Source organism: Thalassophryne amazonica, chromosome 1 (assembly GCF_902500255.1).
Source record: "Thalassophryne amazonica chromosome 1, fThaAma1.1, whole genome shotgun sequence".
Lineage (NCBI taxonomy): Eukaryota > Metazoa > Chordata > Actinopteri > Batrachoidiformes > Batrachoididae > Thalassophryne > Thalassophryne amazonica.
In genome coordinates this window covers 163,585,910-163,606,909 of record NC_047103.1, presented here as the reverse complement: position 1 = coordinate 163,606,909, position 21,000 = coordinate 163,585,910, and the positions used below count along the sequence as shown (strand labels likewise).

The following is a 21,000-nucleotide window of genomic DNA, read 5'->3' as shown; positions in this document are numbered from 1 at the left end:
TTTTAATCTGCAATTCTTCCAGTAACCTTCCACAAGAGGAGAGTCGAGCATCTGGTCTGACGATCCCGTCTGAATCCCACATTATTACAACGCTGCTAAAGTCGACGATGAGCTGAGATAGCACGTTAGCTGCAACCTTGATGTCAGTTTTTGGTCGAAGGGAAAATGAGCCAGTAGCTGTGTGATAAACTTCCTGTCGTGGCTTCTTCCTCGCCCCCCCTGCAGGCGTTAGAGGATCGTGCAGCAAGATCGCCTCCTGGGCTGTAGACAGATCGAGCGTTGATATGTCTGAGCTGGATTAATACCAGAAATTGACATGCATCTCTGGTAGCGCGCACTGACTGAAATGTTTATTTCTTTCTCAGCCTCGGCCCAAAAAGCCGACGGCAGCACGCGTGCCTCATTACGGGAAGAGTCCTTTAAAAATAAAGACTCCATTTAGTTTGAAATCACATCAAAATCCTGACATTCTACTATTGTCTAAGCTGCCTGCCTGATTTGTGTGCAATTTCTGGTAATGCTCATTATCATCCGAAATGACTGTTTAACCAGCTTCTGGATGAGCGACGTTTAATTTTTTTTTTCCCCACTTGTCCCCCCGGGTGTGTGTGTGTGTGTGTGGGGGGGGGGGGGGGGGGGGGGGTGTTGCATGTGCATGTGATCGTCTTCTTTTCCTCGCTTGTTTGACTGTGGAGGATAATTCACCGAGAAACTGATAATATTTGTGGAGGTAGGTTTTGGTGCTGGAAAGAAATTATTTTTGCTCACGATTTGACTCAGGATGCAGACTTTTAGATTTTTTTTTTTTTTATGATATTTTCCATCTTGTCATTGAGCCCATTTTCAACATATTAACCTTTAATCACCTGTGAAACAGTACACACTGATTTTAAAATCGGACACAATATAAACTCATACCATGATTTAGTTTTCCTTCAAGATTAGATGGATCTGGGTCCATTGTCTTGCATTTTTATCTTAATTATGATATTTGATAGTTTTTCACAATTTTCTGGCATTTTATGGCCCAAACAACTAAACAGTTAATCGAGAAAATAATCAACTGATCAGTCAAACATAAAAATAATTATTTGCAAGACCGCAACTGGATTGTAGTTTTCTTTTCCATTTCATTGTGGGTGATTTTGAACATTTTGGCTCTTGTTTCTCTTTAGCCAAATGCAGCAGTAACCTTCAGGAATCATTGGGAATTGGGGACATAGAATGTTCTGAGAGTTCTGTCACTGTGGATCGACATATCATGAAGAAATCCCAAACATTAAAACAAATTATTTTGTGATGTCACTAACTACACAGTGTAATACCTGATGAACAGATATTAGGGTAATTAATCAGACTTTGAGCATCTATTTACTAACTAGCCAAGCTAGCTGGCTTTGGTTAGCCACTACAGTGAATAGGCTGCACTATCTTTCAAGCTAGCTAGAGCAATGATAGCTAAGCATTCTCATCATGCTACTGACTACAATGTATACTGACCACTGAGGACCACTTAGGATGTGTTCCAGCGGAGATTATACGTTTGGACAATGTGAGACAGCTAGCTAACAAGAAGTACTTTTACACCAGTTTGACTTTTTCACAGGTCTCAGAACTGTTGAAGGAAGTACCATCAATTACCCAGACCCCCCTTAAAAATTGATGTTTTTAGAATGATGTTTGTTGTCTTTTTTAGCTCCTGGGACTCTCCCAGCACATTTGGAACCATTCATGATGTAGGCAAAGGCTATGCACCCAACCGTTGGGCAAATAAATATTTTCCCTCCCGCATTGAAACCAGAAGTGAGCTTACAAGCGCACTCATTGGTCGGTTGTGGTTGGGCGTATATGCTCGCGAATTTACTTTAGTGACCCAATGGTTGGGCGTATAGCCACTCTCCATGATGTAAGCATACATTTCTACCAAGTTCCTACTGGTGGTACACATGCAAACAGAAAAAAGAACCTTGCATTCCCCAAGTGAGTAGTCCCTAGAACAGAGCCTATAGAAGTTCTTGGTCTGAATTTGCCTAAGGTAGCTGCGTCACATTATCCAAATCTGTAAACCACCATTTTGAATAGAGCTAACACCTGTTACTTAAAAAGTCAGCAATGCCAAAGAAGACGTGATTGTGTGATAAAGTCAAGATTCCACATTGCTGCAATCATTGGAAATATTCTTACTGAATTTTGCCTTCAATTCTAGTGTGTCCAACCATTTATTCTTGTTAGCAATGTTGGTTAAACTGTGTGACGATTGGACAACTGATCCAGATTTGGTTACTGCAAGGTTTCAAAATGTGGGCGAGGGTCTGCTGCCTTTGATTGTACTGAAGGTAGCAAAGAAAAACGGCTTATTTTAAAACTTCTTTGTTCGGAGAGACAAGATTTTGATCTCTGAAGACAAACAAAATCCAGTTGTCTGAAAGAATGTGTGCTTGTGTCGCTCTGCTGCAGACTGTAGAGCTGTGAAGCAGTTATGATTGCTGAGTGAACAGAACTGTCGCTCTTGTACCCACTTCAGCCATCCAATGGAAACAACTCATGATGTCCCACTGGCCCAGCAGGAAGCAGCACAAACCAGTACAATGTGTAGTAAGTAGCCAAAAACTAATTACTCACATTTACTAGATCCCCAACCATTCATTTATATAAACAAAAAGAAAAAAAAAGAGAATCGCCACAATTTTTCTGGCGTGAGCTCACAGTTCGAGCTTCTTTTAAGGGTGCAGCACCATGTAGACTTGCAACAGATACATTCACATCGATTCACTCCCAAATTCTATCTTATGTGTCTTCCTACAGTAAGGAGAGGTGTTATTTCAAAAAAATTGGAAATCTATAAATGTTTGCATGGAATATGGAAATATACACATAATAAACCGTAGCAGGATAAATTTTGGGTCATTTGTTTCCCAAAACCCATATGGACGGAGCCAGTGAAGTATATCGGATTCAAAAATCACCAAAAATATCGACGAAAATGTCATATCTTGAGAACCACTGCACCTAGAGACTTGAAATTTGGCTCCAAATGTTGCTTGACCCCAAGTTTCAACTTCTATAGTAACAATAAGCCTATCTGGTGTTTTTTAAGAGTAATTGACAAAAAAACTAATTTCAGTACATATGCTACAATCAATTGTAACAAACAAAATTTATGTAGTTTTTATTTCAGGAACATCAGTTGAGTATAATCATCACATGTAAAGAATGACATGGCCACAATGAACTAATTATAAGCAACAGAGTGGTTTTATACGTCAACAGCACATATACGACACACGCGTTACTTGAAATTTTCAAACGCTCCGTCCAAACGGGTTTTTGGAACCAAATGACCCAAAACCTATACTGTTATGGTTTATTCTATGTATATTTCATATTCCATGCAAAAATTTATAGATTTCAAAAATTTTTGAAATAACACCCCTACCTACAGCCTGTTTCCATGAGAGTAGATCTGTGTTTCGACACTCGTGGATATGCATAGGGCCCGATTAAGACAGCAGTCGAATTCTGCTGTTATCCAGAATGACTTGTGAATTCCTCAACCCAGTGGCTCATTCGGTGCCAATCACTCTCAAAGCCGAAAGAGATCATTTCAGGCATCTACATTCGACACGTTTTCCAGGTGCGTTTTTACCAAGATGCCGTGAGTTGTTTTTTTGAACAAATAAGAGACTATTTCATTAGAAACATTATATCCTTCACATATTTTTAGTTCTTGCTTGCTTTCAGTGTGCTATCGCAGCCAGCTAACTGCTTTGACTTGTGCATATTGCAGCCTACACTCCAATGCCATGTGCTAGTCTGCATTTGGCGAGTCCCAAGTCCACCTTCAGTTCAAGACAGTGAAGAATTTTATTTTTACAAAACGTTCGAGAATAGTCAATTGTGCAACAGTTTCTATCAACAACAAGAGATCCACTAGAGGAACAATCTTGCGTCTCTTGATTCTCTGTTTCCGCTGGCGTTCTCAGAGATGAGTAGTCTTTCCCAGAGTAGATCGGTTAGCCTCATCTGGTGGTTTCTCTGATGTTCCCTCTGGAGGACATCAGACATTCTTCTCGGCGCTTTTGTGTGACAGCATCCCAATTTCAAGTCAAGAAATCCGACCAAGCATCACACAAACGGTGCTCCAGTGCCTAAGAACCAGAAGGTAAATGGATCTATTTTATGCACGGTAATAACGCCTTTGGTGAAGTCTAACGGCTGTAGCGGTTGGTCAGTTTGGAAAGATAAAGATGTCATTTGTGTTTGCTTAAATTGTGAGACGATGCCGTCACAAGGTTGATGGTTAAAAACAACAATTCTCAAATTTACAACTGGTCCGGTTTGGAAAAACTCTGGCACGTGGAGTACTTCTGACATTTTGGAAGCATTCACAAAGACTGTAAGGACGAACAAAACAAAGAGCTGCCAACTACTGCACGTGAGCCACCAGACGCAGAGCACTGGTGGCATGGACTGCCCGTTTGGTCCACACCATGACACGGTGAGATGTTTGTCACTGTGGAATCATGGCCGAACCAGTGGAGCACAGATGGACCGGACCTGCCTGTCTGTGTTTCTGTTTGTAGTCAGCCTCTCTGTGTGGTGTTTCTGCTGCTCCCTCCAGTCCAGAATCTGGTGTTTAATGAGTCCCTCCCGCTGTTTTTCTGCCCTCTTTCTCTCTTCCACTCCCCCTCCATCCTCTTCTCCTCTCGTCCACCCTTGCTGACCTTTCCCAGACTCCTCAGATGTGCCTCTTCATGTGTAGCGCCAAATGATCGGACCGCGAGAAACACCTGCAACGACACACAGAGAGAGAGGGAGGCTTGTTAGGATGCTACCAACGCGGAGGACACAAGTTTGTTTTGTCGACTGAGTTAAATGTTGCTGTTAGCTAGTGAACGTTCAGCCACTAATGTACACACAATTAGAATATGTGTAACTAATTCATAATCAGCGTTTTCAGCAGCACTGCTAATGACTTCAGCTGCGCCATGAATAACTAGAGAGCCTGCAGATGGATCTGTTGAAACAGCGTAGAGGAAGACGCGGAAAAAAACAAGCAGCAACAAAAACGTGCTGTGGAATGATAGCTAAATTAAATGAAACGAAGTCTCTCATCTAAAATCAGGCTCACAGAATTACTTGGGTATTTTTTGCACAGTGGGGGAAAAACAAAATAAAAATTTGAAAAAGAAATTGCTCAGCAAGTGCACTGTTCTACTTTTCTATGAGGGTTTGGTTTATATATATATATATATATATATATATATATATATATATATATATATATATATATATATACAGATACAGATATATACAGATCCAAACCAACAAAAAACATACAAAGAAAGAAACAAAAATAATCCAACAATGCACCCGCACCCGAAAAGGGTGTAGGCAGAAGCAAAAGCTTATATATGCCTACCCCTTTGACCAAAAATAAAAATGATACATATGTATATAACATTATACATATACCTAAAACGAAGTATAAATTGATCCCTGAACTAAAATTTCAAACAGACCTTAATATTTGGTAGAGAAACCTTTGTTTGCAGTTACAAAGGTCAGACTTTTCCTGTAGTTCTTGACCAAGTTTGCACAATGCAGCAGAGATTTTGGTCCACTCCTCCATACAGATCTCCTCCAGATCTTTCAGGTTTGGAGTTTCAGCTCCCTCCAAAGATTTTTTTTTTTATTTTTTATTTTTTATTTTTTTTTATTGAGGTCAGGTCTGGAGACTGGCCAGGCCACTCCAGGACCTTGAAATGCTTCTTACAGAGCCCCTCCTTAGTTGCCCTGGCTGTGTGTTTGGGGTCATTCTCATGCTGGAAGACCTAGCCATGACCCATCTTCAATGCTCTTACTGAGGGAAGGAGGTTGTTTGCCAAAATCTTGCGATACATGACCCCATACATCCTCCCTTCAATTCGGTACTTCAGCATTTGCCATAATTCCCCTGGCAGTCCCCTGTGCTTCTCAGAATGCACCAGAGTGCCAGCAGAGTTCCACCATCTCACAGCGCATGTAAACAATGGCCAAGCGAGGATGTGGATGGTGTTGATTTAGCAAGTTCATGGGCGATTATGATGATGATACGTTCTCCCAAGTTGAGAGGGTTATCTAGAGGAGGCGTTGCACCTGTGATGGACTTCTGCTGTGCCCCAATGTTGATTTATTGTCCGTACATCATGAGATGTGTTTCACTGTGAGTGCTGAGCTCCTGACACCGGAACTCTGCTGAAACCAACGGCACGAGATTCACAACTGCGAAACTACTAATATGGTGCAGTCGTCCCTTTGCAGAAAAAACACCCACAAAAATGATGTTTCCACTCACATGCTTCACAGTTGGGACAGTGTTCTTGGGGTTGTTCTCATCCTCCAAACACAGCGAGTGGAGATTATACCAAAAAGCTCTATTTTGGTCTCTTCTGACTACATGACCTTCTCCCATGCCTCCTCTGGATCATCCAGATGGTCACTGGTGAACTTTAAGTGGGCCTGGACATGTGCTGGCTTGAGCAGGACCTTGCGTGCCCTGCAGGATTTTAATTTAATCTTTGCAACTGTGGTCCCAGCTCTCTTCAGGTCATTGACCAGGTCCTCCCGTGTAGTTCTGGGCTTTCTCAGAATCATCCTTACCCCATGAGGTGAGATCTTGAATGGAGCCCCCAGACCAAGGAAGATTGGTAGTCATCTTTTTTCTTCCATTTTCTAATAATTACACCAGCAGTTGTTGTCTTCTCACCAAGCTGCTTGCCTGTTATCCTGTAGCCCATCCCAGCCTTGTGCAGGTCTCCAGTTTTGTCCCTGATGTCCTTAGACAGCTCTTTGGTTTTGGCCATGGTGGACAGGTTGGAGTGTGATTGACTGAGTGTGTGGACAGGTGTCTTTTATACAGGTAACAAGTTCAAACAGGTGCCATTAATACAGGTAAAGAGTGCAGAATAGGAGGGAAACATTTAAAAAATTACAAAATTAGCTGGAAATAAAAGGGGTTGAATTCCTCTTCTAAAGATTTGTGAGGTCTAAGATTGTACAACATTCTGGACTCACATGGCATTCCAATTCATTACACAAGCTTTGCTTAATTTATTACCACCCTTGAAAAATGCCAGCTATCTATTTTATAAACACTACCCAATCTAGAGCCTGTGGATCGCCACGGACAACATGCTAGTCTATATGTTAAAAGCCAAGTGGCCTCTGTGTAAGTGTATGCGTGGGTGTAATTTCCATCATGGAGAAAATGGGGAGAAATGGCATTTGCTCTTTGGTATGTTTATGTATTTTGGGTAATGGATGAACACCATGAAAATGGAAAGTGGATCAGACTAATATTTTTGGAGAAATTGGGGATATTAGGTAATACCAGTGAACAATGGACTTTGATATCACTGTTAATCAGTCCCTGTTAACGACACAAGCTCTGAACAAAGGAAATGTCTCAACCTTGCAAGTTGTAAAACATGACATCAACTAAATGTGCCAAATAATCAATACAGTTTTTCTCCAAAAATTCTCTATTTAATTTCCTGCAGTTTCAGTTGAAATCATTATAGAAACTTGGCATAATTTATTACCACCCTTGAAAAATGTCAGGTACCTATTTTATAATCACTACCCAATCAAGAGCCTGTGGATCCCCTCAGGCAACACGGAATATAATTTAACCTTTATTTAACCAGGTTAGTCCCATTGAGATCAAGATCTCTTCTGCAAGGGAGACCTGGACAATTATGAAGTTTTTCTATATATATATATATATATATCCATCCATTTTCTTCCACTTTATCCGGAGACGGGTCGCAGGGGCAGCAGCTCAAGCAAAGCCGCCCAGACCTCCCGATCCACACACACCTCCCCCAGCTCCTCCGGAGGAACCCCAAGGCGTTCCCAAGCCAGCTGAGCGATGTAGTCCCTCCAGCATGTCCTGGGTCTTCCCCGGGGCCTCCTCTCAATGGGACGTGCCCGGAACACCTCTCCAGCGAGGCGTCCAGGGGGCATCTGGAAAAGGTGCCCGAGCCACCTCAACTGACTCTTTTTGACATGGAGGAGCAGTGGCTCGACTCCAAGCTCCTCCCGAGTGACCGAGCTCCTCTCCCTATCTCTAAGGGAGCGCCCACTCACCCTATTGAAGACATCCATTTTCAATTTCTGGCAATTGACCAATTGATTTTGTATTGCTTTCTGTTGACATTGTATATTGTTGTAGTTGCCACAATGGATAGTCATCCAACTGATTTTAAGACATTTCTCAGCAAACCTTGAGAGAAATAAGTCTTCAGTGCATAGAAGAAGCCTTTGTTTTTACTTCAGTTCATGAAAATAAAAGTGTTATTGGGCAGGACAGTGATTTTGTGTTTGGTACTGTTTCCACATAGCGAGGAGGTCCTGGGTTCTCTGTCCGCCTGGTCCTTTCTGAGTAGAGTTTGCATGTTCTCACTGAGTTTGTGTGGGTTCCCACCAGATGCTCCGGCTTCCTTCTACTTCCAAAGACCTGCAGTTTTTCTGTCTATATGTGGTGCTGCAATAGACTGGCAGTATTTACAGGGTGTAACCCGCCTTCTGCCCTATGTCTGCTGGGATCGGTTCCAGCAGCTCTCCACATGAACTAAGGGGTAAATAGAATGAATGAAAAGTATTACACTTTTGTTGATCTTATATCTCGATGATATCATAGTGACTGGAAATGATTAGATGGTGTCTGCTGCTATAAACGCCCCGTCACACTTAGCAAGACTGAGTACGAATGAAGCTGAATCAGGTAGAATGTCAGAAAACCAAAATTCCTGCCACATCTGGGAAGGAATATGAATTGCGGAAGACAGTCGTCCAAATACCCAGACTGCACGTCGACATGCCCCAAATGATCCGTGCATATGTCGTCGGTATTAGCCTCCGAACACAGTACAAATGTAGGCAGAACTCATTGGGATTACCAAGACAGCTGTCAGAATACAGTGAGAATATGATGAATGAAGAGTGAGGTCCGATTGTGGGTCTAAGAAATACAGGGTGGGCCAATAACATGTTACCACTTTTTAAATTCATAGTAGAGAAGCTTGAATCTTCGACTGGACTGGGTTGCTTGACACAAGGACGTTTCGCTTAAAATCGCAGAAGCTTCCTCAGCTAAAATTCTTGCTCTGGAAGTCTAACTTCTGTCTGACTTTTGTAGAGAAGAATAAAACAGAAGCCAACAAAAGCTGGAGTTTTAAACCTAACCAGACCCCTCCTACTGAGAGGCAGACTGCTATAGGCTAGTGACTAAACAATAGCTCTAATTAGCAACTATTGTGCTCTAGTTAGCACACCTAATGACAGGACAGCTGTCCCTCTAATGATGGGATGGATGCCTTTCTGATGGCTCCCTTGATGACGTGAATGACTCATTACCATGAACAAAAGACTGAAACTCCTTTGACCTGAGTACCCCATTGTAAACAGGGGATAAAGCATGTCTCAGACCCCCTCCCCGGTTAAGGCTGGGTTTCAAACATTTTACAAAGAATTCCTCTTTGACCCCTCTCTCAAACCATTTCTTCTCTCTGGCTAATATTTTAACTTCCTTGTCCTCAAACGTGTGGTTACTGTCTTTAAGGTGGAGATAAACTGCAGACTGAGGTCCACTGGCGCCCTCTCTGCGGTGCTGGTATAGCCTTTTGTGTAAAGGTTGCTTCGTTTCACCTATGTAGTGTTCGTTACAGTTTTCCTGACATCTGATAGAATACACTACATTGCTCTTTTTTAATTCATACAATTTCCAAAATAACAAAGATGTCTTTTTCATTTTCAGGAATATCAATCCCTGAAAATGAAATAAAAAATTCAGAGAATCCCTCTTGAGATGTGAGGCAATGTCATTACACACTTCAATGTACGTGTTGCACCTGTAATCCAAAGAAGAGGAGCGTGGATTGAACATGTCATCAATTATTGAACTGTGCAGAAAACAAGAGACAAAGTGGGAAACCTTTGGTATCAAATGTTAATTTGATGCTTCTGTTACAAGTCTGTAAATAAAATTTTCTCATTTCAAAAACTTGTGTACAATCAAAAAGTGATAACATTTTATTGGCCCACCCTGTATATTCCAGCAGCACTCGAGGTGCAATCATGGTGTGTTCAGGCACAGTCGGGATATTCGGCCAGGATTCGCAGTGGCGGATCATTTTAGTGTCTAACCAGATCCTTACTCTGGATGGCATTACCCTGACCTCCAGTAATACTGTGAGAAATCTTGGAGTCATTTTTGATCAGGATATGTCCTTCAATGCGCATATTAAGCAAATATGTAGGACTGCTTTTTTGCATTTGCGCAATATCTGTAAAATTAGAAAGGTCTTATCTCAGAGTGATGCTGAAAAACTAATTCATGCATTTATTTCCTCTAGGCTGGACTACTGTAATTCATTATTATCAGGTTGTCCTAAAAGTTCCCTGAAAAGCCTTCAGTTAATTCAAAATGCTGCAGCTAGAGTACTGATGGGGACTAGAAGGAGAGAGCATATTTCTCCCATATTGGCCTCTCTTCATTGGCTTCCTGTTAATTCTAGAATACGTAGAATTTAAAATTGTTATTCTTACTTATAAGGTTTTGAATAATCAGGTCCCATCTTATCTTAGGGACCTCATAGTACCATATCACCCCAATAGAGCGCTTCGCTCTCAGACTGCAGGCTTACTTGTAGTTCCTAGGGTTTTTAAGAGTAGAATGGGAGGCAGAGCCTTCAGCTTTCAGGCTCCTCTCCTGTGGAACCAGCTCCCAATTTGGATCAGGGAGACAGACACCCTCTCTACTTTTAAGATTAGGCTTAAAACTTTCCTTTTTGCTAAAGCTTATAGTTAGGGCTGGATTAGGTGACCCTGAACCATCCCTTAGTTATGCTGCTATAGACTTAGACTGCTGGGGGGTTCCCATGATGCACTGTTTATTTCTCTTTTTGCTCTGTATGCACCACTCTGCATTTAATCATTAGTGATTGATCTCTGGTCTCTTCCATAGCATGTCTTTTTCCTGATTCCCTCCCCTCAGCCCCAACCAGTCCCAGCAGAAGAATGCCCCTCCCTGAGCCTGGTTCTGCTGGAGGTTTCTTCCTGTTAAAAGGGAGTTTTCCTTTCCACTGTCGCCAAGTGCTTGCTCACAGGGGGTTATTTTGACCGTTGGGGTTTTTCTGTAATTATTGTATGGCTTTTGCCTTACAATATAAAGCACCTTGGGGCAACTGTTTGTTGTGATTTGGCGCTATATAAATACAATTGATTTGATTTGATTTTGAATGTGATCAGAATGCTTCGAATTGCCTTTTCATGCCGTACAAATATTTAGAATGCTCTCAGATTGCAGTCAGACTGCACTTCGACCGCATTCAATATTTTTCCACCTCAAACGCACCTTGACAGTTGAGTGCATGTATTTTAGATTCGGGCTGTTTAGACTACTCTCTAAATGGTGTCTGACGTTTTTGAATGCACCTCAACACTTCCCGAAAGTGGGTCGAATTTACAGTCAGACGGCATTCGGCCTCGAGTATGATGGGGGTATAAGCAACAGATTTGTCATGTCCAACTGCTCTTGAAATGGAGCAATATCTCCACCTGGTGGACACTTAATGCTGGTACAATCAAATTTTGCCAAGATCCCGGATGAGATTGTTGTTGTATTGTTAAATATTTGAGTTGTACCTTTAAATTGTCACTTTTATTCCTTTTCTTTTACACCTTCAGACTTTAAATGCACCTATAGGGTTGTCACAAAAGTAAGTTTCTTGTGCTTCATAATGGCAATGACGTGCTTGAATCTTGATTCTATCATTCTTGATTTTATCAGGAGTGATCTCAATTCAGTCCCTCTGTAGTCTATAGTAAGAAACAGGACTAGAAATGAGCGGACTGGATAAGTCTGTGCTTTCTACATAAGGCCACCTTCACCTCAGTTGAAGGTGAAGTGAGAGACGGCCCCGTGCTAAAATAAAAGTAAGGCTTTAATCTTGTCAGACTCCATTTTCACAGTTGTTCAACTATTGATTTTTTTTTTTTGACATTTTTTTATTTATTTGTTACAGTGGTTTCGTGTTCTCTCAGTGAATTCATGTTTGACCAAGAGGGGGAGCTACACCCCGATGAGCTGCTGGTCATCTGTCTGTTACACTTACATGTGTGTGTGTGTGTGTGTGTGTGTGTGTGTGTGTGTGTGTGTGTGTGTGTGTGTGTGTGTGTGCGAATGTGAGATTAATGAAAGACTCCAGAGAAGTGTGTTTTGAAGTGTGTGTGTGTGTGTGTGTGTGTGTGTGTGTGTGTGTGTGTGTGTGTGTGTGTGTGTGTGTGTGTGTGTGTGTGTGTGTGTGTGTGTGTGTCTGTGTGTGTGCGTGCATGTGTTTGTGTGTGTGCGCACGCACAGATGGTAAAGTATGAGTCACGACTCGGGGGCACGACACCAGCTGGCACACCGTGGGTCTGTCTCTTCATCGCCATCCCCCATCCTCTTCAATCTTCCCACCCGTCTCCCCCGTCTCCACTGTGCCCCCCCCACCCCACCCCACCCCTCTTCATCTCAGCAGGATGGAGGTGTGTCTGTGTTGGGCGCAGTGGCAGCGGTGATGGTTGCTGGGAGTTTGGGGGGTACATTATAGGCTTGAGGGGTTGACTGACTCGTGACAGATGACGGATGTGGACTCGAATTAGAGATGTGCCTGTGGGGGGGATGGGGGGGGTGTTGTGATGGGAGGTGGTGAACTAGTTAGTAGGAGGAGGATGAGATGGAGGGCATACTGTATTTACAGTGTGTCCAGCTGAGACCTGATTATGATGACTGATGATGAGGAGACATATTAACACACACACACACACTTTCTCTTTCGTATACAATTACACATAGAAGCCCAAGTGAAGTTCATATCATTCATAATGACACTATGTGAAAATTTCACGGACATGGACGAGAATATGAGACATTTTGCAAACTGCACTTTGACAAATCACAATCTTATGACATTGAACCCGTCTTATTGTGTGATGGGTGTCAATGAATCCACTTCAGCCCGTATTCATAAAAGATATTTTTCCACATCACTCATGCATGAATTTCCTGCACTATCCACAGCTATAAAATTACAGATTTCTGCCTCTACGCAAACTTCCAAAAGTGTGCAAAGCCAGGGCGTGTGTGCAGCAATTGTTCAAATTTTTAATTTTTTTTCCATTAATCCAAATCCTAAACCATTTAAGAGAACGTATGTTGTAAGGTTGGTAGGAATCTGAGAAATCCGTTTTACAGCATAATTCTGAAACTGGAAGTGGACAACACCATTCCGGTGAGTGCAAAACCTTTTACACACACACACACATACAGTGCCTCCAAACGTATTGCAACACTTGATATTTCACATATTTTAATTTATTTATGCAATTTCAAATACAAAAAAAAAAAAAAATCTAACATCATCTTTCTTAAACTGAAAGAAAATCTCTATAACTTGACATAAATTAATTAAAAATAATATGTATATGTCGCGAACATGAACGAGCGAAGCTCTTCAGCAGCATGTCATTTAGGTCCTTCAGACTTTTTTTTTTCTGTGAATGCTTCTGGAGAGCATTAGCATGGGTAAAAATCTTCAGCTTCTGACTCCCCCAAATGCACCCCTCTTAACCCCCTGCCACTTTTTTTTATGTTGATGTACAATAAATTCATATTCTAAGTTTTCAGCTACTTCCCAGTAGGGCTGCACAATATGGCCAAATTAGCTGAAGTTTCAGGTCTTCTTTTTAAGAAAAACCTCATCTACACCACTCCATCAGGAAGCTGTATTTTATATTTTTAATTACATTTATACCACAATGTAGAGATTTGCTATCAGTTTGAGTTTAAGGAAGATAATTTTAGACATTAGAAAATAGCCATTTACTTACCAATATAACTTGGAGTCCGTGGTTCAGACAATGTGTTCAAATTCAAAACTGGCTCAAACTTCTTCTTCTACTAAGGTGGATTAGAACTTTTTGTGGAACACAGTGCCAACTACTGTACAGGAGAGACCTAGCAGTCAATATGTGTCAAAATTGCTCTTTTCAACCAGTCGTGTTGTGCTGTGACATGTTAATCATCCGGGTGGCACCTGGGGTGTCCTATCAGATTTCAGGCGAGTCTAGTCCAACCCAGCTATACCAATGCCTGGAAGTGTTCAAGATTTGACATTTACTATCAACATTATTGCTGTTTTAACGTATCTTACACTGGCTTGAGTGTGCGCTTATCTAGGGATTTGAATACCTCTTTTTCTTTTTCTTTTTCTTTACATCCTATTTTGTATGTTTCTACCATTTTAGTCCTTATTTTCAATAAAGCTGTTGTTTTGACACTTTCCCTTGCTTGTCTTGTAAATTCTGATAAAGTTTTAAAAAAATTGACATTTCCTGTTTCACTGTGGACTCAAAATTTAACATTTGCTGTTTCAGTCTCAGCCTCCCACTGAATTCCCACGAGATCCCACGAGATCTTGTTTATTGTCAAACCAGGAAGTGTTCAACATTTGACTATTTTATTATTTAATGAGACAAAAAAAATTACACAGAAACCTTACAGAGGCTTAAATACAACAGGAAAAACAGCATACCAAAGAACAGGTTAATTAAAAAACAAAAAAACAAGCAGATCAAAACACAAGCATCAACTTGGAGATACATGGACACACAATATGGAAGCTGGGCAGTTCAATGTTAGCCAAGAGTGCAAAAGTCGTGTTTCTTAATAAGTATGTTTGTCACGATATATGCAGACATTTATGCCACAGGGACGGACACTGAAAGATATCCACGGGCATTTGAACAAAAGAAACATTACACCAAACAACTTCAAAAAGGCAGAATTAGTTGACCTTGCAAATCAGGCTAATAGCTAAGTATTGTGCCATGGGAACCCATCAACAGGGAGTAAAACCAAATTTTGTTCTCGTGGATTTCCACAAACTCACTGAAATATTGTCCAGATGTGACCACTGGCACCTTTTTTTTTTTCCAATAACCACCATGAGAGGATTGGACTTCCTGGCAGCGCACATCAAGACAGAAACTGATGGAAAATGGCAACGTGCACTGTCCACACACAGGGTAATTGGTGCGTGAGACATCAGAAAATAGTATCAGGAACATTAATGATATTACTGCTTGGAAGAACTGAAACTGCCTTGCAGCGTGTTGGACACCCGGGTACCTCAACGTTGACGAAAGCAGACAACAAGCTGCAACCTGAACTGTGATATGGTCGATTAAACTGAATCGGCTGAAATCACCAGAAAAGCACAAGCTTTAAAGATGCTTTGAATCTCAGCTGAAAAAGGTGATGGCGATCCAAAGTCGTGTTTGAGTGAACTGCTTCATCCGTGTTAATATCACATAAATGACCTTTCAAGCCAAAATGGCTGTTTTCTCCCTGGTGTTCCCTAAAATGTACACGTTATTGCTCCGAGGCTGCAGATGTCACAGAGGGCTGCCTCGCTGATAGGACGGTGTAATTAAAACAGGAGGAGCGATTTTGTGTCTGGTCAGGCCGGAGCTGAGCTGATCTTTGAGGTAATAATGGTGACTGGATGCTTGATGATTTTGTCTGCAGGGTCAAATTTAAGTGCTTTGGCAAATTAACAATTTACCATGCTTGAAAATTAAATAGAAGCCATGGCAACTAATTAAGAGGCTGAGCCACAGACAAATTACTTTACATCAATGCTTCAATGTGACAAATGTGTGAAGCTTCAGCACCAGAGATCTTTTCACGTTTAGTGTGTGTGAAGACACAAGACAATAGGGGGCAGCTCCTGGAGATCTGGGTTTGAAAGCCTCGACATGGCACAGTTCTGTGTACAAAAAGAGAGAAAGGGATGTGTTTTAAAATTGAGAGTATTGTTTTAACTGTGATCTTGTTTTGATCCACCTCAAGGACACTCAGTGTTTGGGTCATGCAGGATCAGAGCCAGGTAATCAGGTTTACAGAACGGTTTCTCCACTCGCTTGGCCAGCCTCAGGCTTTTATTTACAGGAACACAGACCTGTATTTTGGGTCATGGTGGCTTCAGAAAGCCAAAACATTTCCAGAGGATGTAAAACCCCCTTTTTTTTATTTAGTAGTAGTAGTACGGATCACAAAGGTTGCAGTGAGTAATGTATAATATTGGTGAACAAGTCACAAGAGCTAAAAACAAAAATAAGTCCATCGACAGATTTTTTTTTTTTTTTTTTAGGCAATCCAGCATTGCAGAAGAGGAGCTTAATAATGAAGTTTTATGTTTGATAAATTATGAATTCCATATTTTCGGCAGTATAAGTCATGCATGTTTTGTTTATTTTTTTTAACTCATGTAATTTCTGGAATACAAGTCACTTTTTAATAGTTTGGGGGTCCTGTGATATACAAAAAAAAATAAATAAATAAATCACACATTTGGTATAAAAATACTAAAATAATAATAATAATAATAACAATAATAATAATAATAATAAGAAGAAGAAGAAGAAGGAGAAGATTTCATTGACGATTTATATAGGAATTTCACAGGACTCAAAGCACTAAACAAAATTAACTCAATAAATAATAAAAGAATAAATGGCAATAATAAAAAAATACATTCCAACAAAACACTATTTAAATAGCTGACAAAGAAAAAAGCTGCAACTTAAACTTTGTTCCGATTTATATATGTTTTGTTACATACATACACACACTCACTCACTCACTGGCCACTTTATTAGCTTTAATTGCTCGTTAACACAAATAGAGAATCAGCCAATCACATGGCAGCAACTCAATGCATTTAGGTAACTAGACGTGGAGAAGATGACTAGCTGAAGTTCAAACTGAGCATCAGAATGGGGATGAAAAGGGATTTAAGTGACTTTGAACATGGCGTGGTTGTTGGTATCAGACGGGCTGATCTGAGTATTTCAGAAACTACTGATCTACTGGGATTTGCATGTACAGCCATCTCTAGGGTTTCCAGAGAATGGTCCAAAAAAGAGATATCTTGATGATGTCAGAAGTCAGAGGAGAATGGGCAGACTTGTTGAATGGGCAACTGCATGATGCCATCATGTCAGTATGGACCAACATCTGTGAGGAATGCTTCCAACACCTTGTTGAATCTATGCCACAAAGACAGTTCTGAAGGAAGAAGGGGATCCAACCTGGTACTAGCAAGGTGCACCTAATAAAATGGCAGGTGAGTGTAAATCACTTGTGTAAATGTAATTGACAAACATGATGCAATTTTTTTAAAATGTCCAGTTATCTTTCCTTTGCAGATCTTCCCATGGTGTGCTTCCATTATGTGACTTTTCATTGACATTCAATGAAACATTCACGGACAGGCAGACAGACAGACGGATGTGGCACTCACCATCATTAAATGACTCATTCTTAGAATGCAGCTCCCAGAGATTTGGATTCAGAACCAGTGATCTGTGTTTGACACATCACCAAAGGTGTTAAAATTCACTTGCGGCTGTTTTTGCTGATTATTTGAAGGATTAAAAATAATGAACATTTTCTCTGTATTGTTCAGTGAAATGGTAAACTGACTTTTCGGCACTTAATCCCATTGTACTTGTTGTGAAAGTGTGAGAGCACGGACCCACAACAGGGGGCGCAAATGAACGGACAATGGATAAAGCCAAATACAACACTTTACTGTTGTGAAAGTGCACAACAACAACAACAGATTACAATAGTAGATAAGCTCCAATACAAAATGTCATGTGGGCAGGCTCGAAGATAGGAGACGTCAGTCCGAAGTCGAACCGGAACCACACGGTTTCCTCCGCCACCGAACCCCGGGAATACTGGAGCCGCCAAGTCCCGAACTCCCAGGTGGCCACTGCCTCCGCGTGTCGGATCTGGTACTGCTGGCGATGAGCAAACACAGTTAGAAGTGGGTGCAGCAACACGTATGGTGGGAAAACACCTCCACCTCTCGTCGAAAAAGGAACAGAATAAATGCTGTCCAATTCACACAAGCAACAGTTATTCAAAAAACACAATCAGCTGAGAAGTTACCTCTTTGGTAGAGCGATATCTCGGCAATGAGGTGGAGATGCCGTCCTGCTGATATATCCCTGCAGATCCGGTGATTGATGACAGCTGTCGCAGGTGATGGGTGACAGCTGTCACCCTGGCTGCTCCTGTGAGGCGGCAGCGCCCTCTGGTGCCTGGAGCCCGCACTCCAGGCAGGACGCCCTCTGGTGGTGGTGGGCCAGCAGTACCTCCTCTTCAGCGGCCCACACAACAGGACCCCCCCCTCAGGAGGCGCCCGACCAGGCTTGTCCGGGTGGCGGCGGTAGAAGTCGGCCAGGAGGGCCGGGTCCAGGATGAAGCTCTTCTTCACCCAGGAGCGTTCTTCGGGGCCGTACCCCTCCCAGTCCACCAAATACTGGAAGCCCCGGCCCATCCGTCGGACATCCAAGAGCCGGCGTACAGTCCAAGCCGGCTCGCCATCGATGATCCGGGCAGGAGGTGGTGCCGGACCCAGTGTACAGAGGGGTGAGGTGTGATGTGGTTTGATCCTTGACACGTGAAACACAGGATGGATCTGCAGTGAGGCCGGCAGCTGAAGCCTCACTGCGGCGGGACTGATGACTTTGAGAATTTTAAAGGGACCTATGTACCGTTCTTGTAGTTTCGGGGAGGCCACTTGAAGTGGAATGTCCTTAGTCGATAACCACACCTCCTGCCCAGGATGATACGTAGGGGCCGGGGTCCGCCGACGGTCTGCATGGGCCTTTGTCCTCATCCGGGCCCTCAGCAAAGCAGAACGGGCGGCATGTCACACCCGACGGCACTTCCGCAGGTGGGCCTGGACCGAGGGCACACCGACCTCTCCCTCAACCACCGGAAACAATGGGGGCTGGTACCCTAGACACACCTCAAAAGGGGAGAGGCCGGTGGCTGAAGACACCTGGCTGTTGTGGGCATACTCGATCCAGGCCAGATGGGTACTCCAGGCCGCCGGGTGCGCGGCTGTCACGCAACGCAGGGTCTGCTCCATCTCTTGATTGGCCCGTTCTGCTTGCCCGTTGGTTTGGGGATGATACCCGGATGAGAGACTGACCGTGGCCCCCAGTTCCCGGCAGAAGCTCCTCCAGACTTGCGAGGAGAATCGGTCCACTATCGTGAGAATGACGTTGTTGCCCTGGGACTGCAGGAGGCCTGTGACAAAATCCAGGCCGATGTGAGACCAGGGGCGATGAGGCACGGGCAGCGGCTGTAGCAGCCCCGAAGCCTTGCGATGGTCGGCCTTGCCCCTGGCGCAGGTGGTACAGGCCTGGATGTAATCCCGGACGTCGGCCTCTAGGGACGCCCACCAGAAGCGCTGCCGGACAACTGCCACGGTTCTTCGCACCCCTGGATGACAGGAGAGCTTAGAGCCGTGACAGAAGTCCAGGACTGCAGCCCTAGCTTCTGGTGGGAAGTAAAGTCTGTTCTTCGGTCCAGTTCCGGGGTCCGGGCTTCGTGCCAGGGCCTCCCGGACGGTTCTCTCTACGTCCCAGGTGAGGGTGGCCACGATAGTGGACTCTGGGATGATGGGTTCCGGTGGATCCGACAACTCCGTTTTGACTTCGTCTTCATGTACCCGGGACAAAGCATCCGATCTCTGGTTTTTGGTCCCGGGACGGTAGGTGATCCAGAAGTCAAAACGGCCGAAGAACAGTGACCAGCGGGCTTGCCTGGGATTCAGCCGCTTGGCGGTCCTGATATACTCCAGGTTCCGGTGGTCAGTGAAAACCGTGAATGGCACGGACGTTCCCTCCAACAGATGTCTCCACTCTTCAAGAGCCTCTTTCACCGCAAGGAGTTCTCGATTGCCGACGTCATAGTTCCGTTCGGCCGGGGTCAACCTGCGGGAAAAATAGGCACACGGGTGAAGGACCTTATCGGTCTTCCCGCTCTGGGATAGCACAGCTCCTATCCCTGAGTCCGAGGTGTCCACTTCAACCACTAACTGGCGGCTAGGATCGGGCTGCACCAGAACGGGTGCAGACGAGAAGCACCGTTTCAACTCCTTGAACGCAGCATCGCAACGATCCAACCAGGTGAAGGGGACTTTTGGTGAGGTCAGGGCTGTCAGGGGGCTAACTACCTGACTGTAGCCCTTAATGAACCTCCTGTAAAAATTAGCAAAGCCGAGGAACTGTTGCAGCTTCCTACGGCTTGTGGGTTGGGGCCAGTCTCTCACCGCCGCAACCTTGGCCGGATCAGGAGCGACGGAGTTGGAGGAGATGATAAATCCCAGGAAGGACAAAGACGTGCGGTGGAACTCACACTTCTCGCCCTTCACAAACAGCTGGTTCTCCAACAACCGCTGCAGGACCTGACGTACATGTCGGACATGGGTCTCAGGATCTGGAGAAAAGATGAGTATATCGTCTAGGTACACGAAGACGAATCGGTGCAGGAAATCCCGCAAGACATCATTAACCAAAGCTTGGAACGTCGCGGGGACGTTTGTGAGGCCGAACGGCATGACCAGGTACTCAAAGTGACCTAAGGGGGTGTTAAATGCCGTCTTCCACTCGTCTCCCTTCCGGATCCGAACCAGGTGATACGCATTTCTAAGATCTAGCTTGGTGAATATTCAGGCTCCATGCAGGGGCGTGAACACTGAATCCAACAGGGGCAACGGGTATCGATTACGAACCGTGATTTCGTTCAGTCCCCTGTAATCAATGCATGGACGAAGTCCGCCATCTTTTTTGCCCACAAAAAAGAAACCTGCACCCATCGGGGAGGTGGAATTCCGGATCAACCCGGCGGCTAAAGAGTCCCGGATGTAGGTCTCCATTGATTCGCGCTCAGGCCGTGAGAGGTTGTACAGCCTGCTGGACGGGAACTCACCGCCTGGAACCAAATCAATGGCACAATCGTACGGACGGTGGGGGGGAAGGGTGAGCGCCAGATCCTTGCTGAACACATCCACAAGGTCGTGGTACTCCACCGGCACCGTCCCTAGATTG

At 43.6% G+C, this 21,000-nt stretch overlaps 1 protein-coding gene and 1 long non-coding RNA gene across 2 annotated transcripts in view; both read right to left on the bottom strand.

Moving 5' to 3' along the window:
- Positions 1–814: 814 nt before the first annotated feature.
- Positions 815–3,589, bottom strand: LOC117517389. Its single transcript, XR_004562715.1, has 2 exons — positions 3,437–3,589; positions 815–2,799 (listed from the first exon to the last, which is right to left on the bottom strand). It is a non-coding gene; the product is annotated as an uncharacterized LOC117517389 (long non-coding RNA).
- Positions 3,590–3,717: 128 nt separating this feature from the next.
- Positions 3,718–21,000, bottom strand: part of LOC117518750 (Krueppel-like factor 7) — a 145,106-nt gene continuing 127,823 nt past the window's right edge. The window contains 1 exon segment of the mRNA XM_034180006.1: positions 3,718–4,790. Coding sequence (XP_034035897.1) covers positions 4,739–4,790 — 52 coding nt within the window. The 3' untranslated portion in view covers positions 3,718–4,738.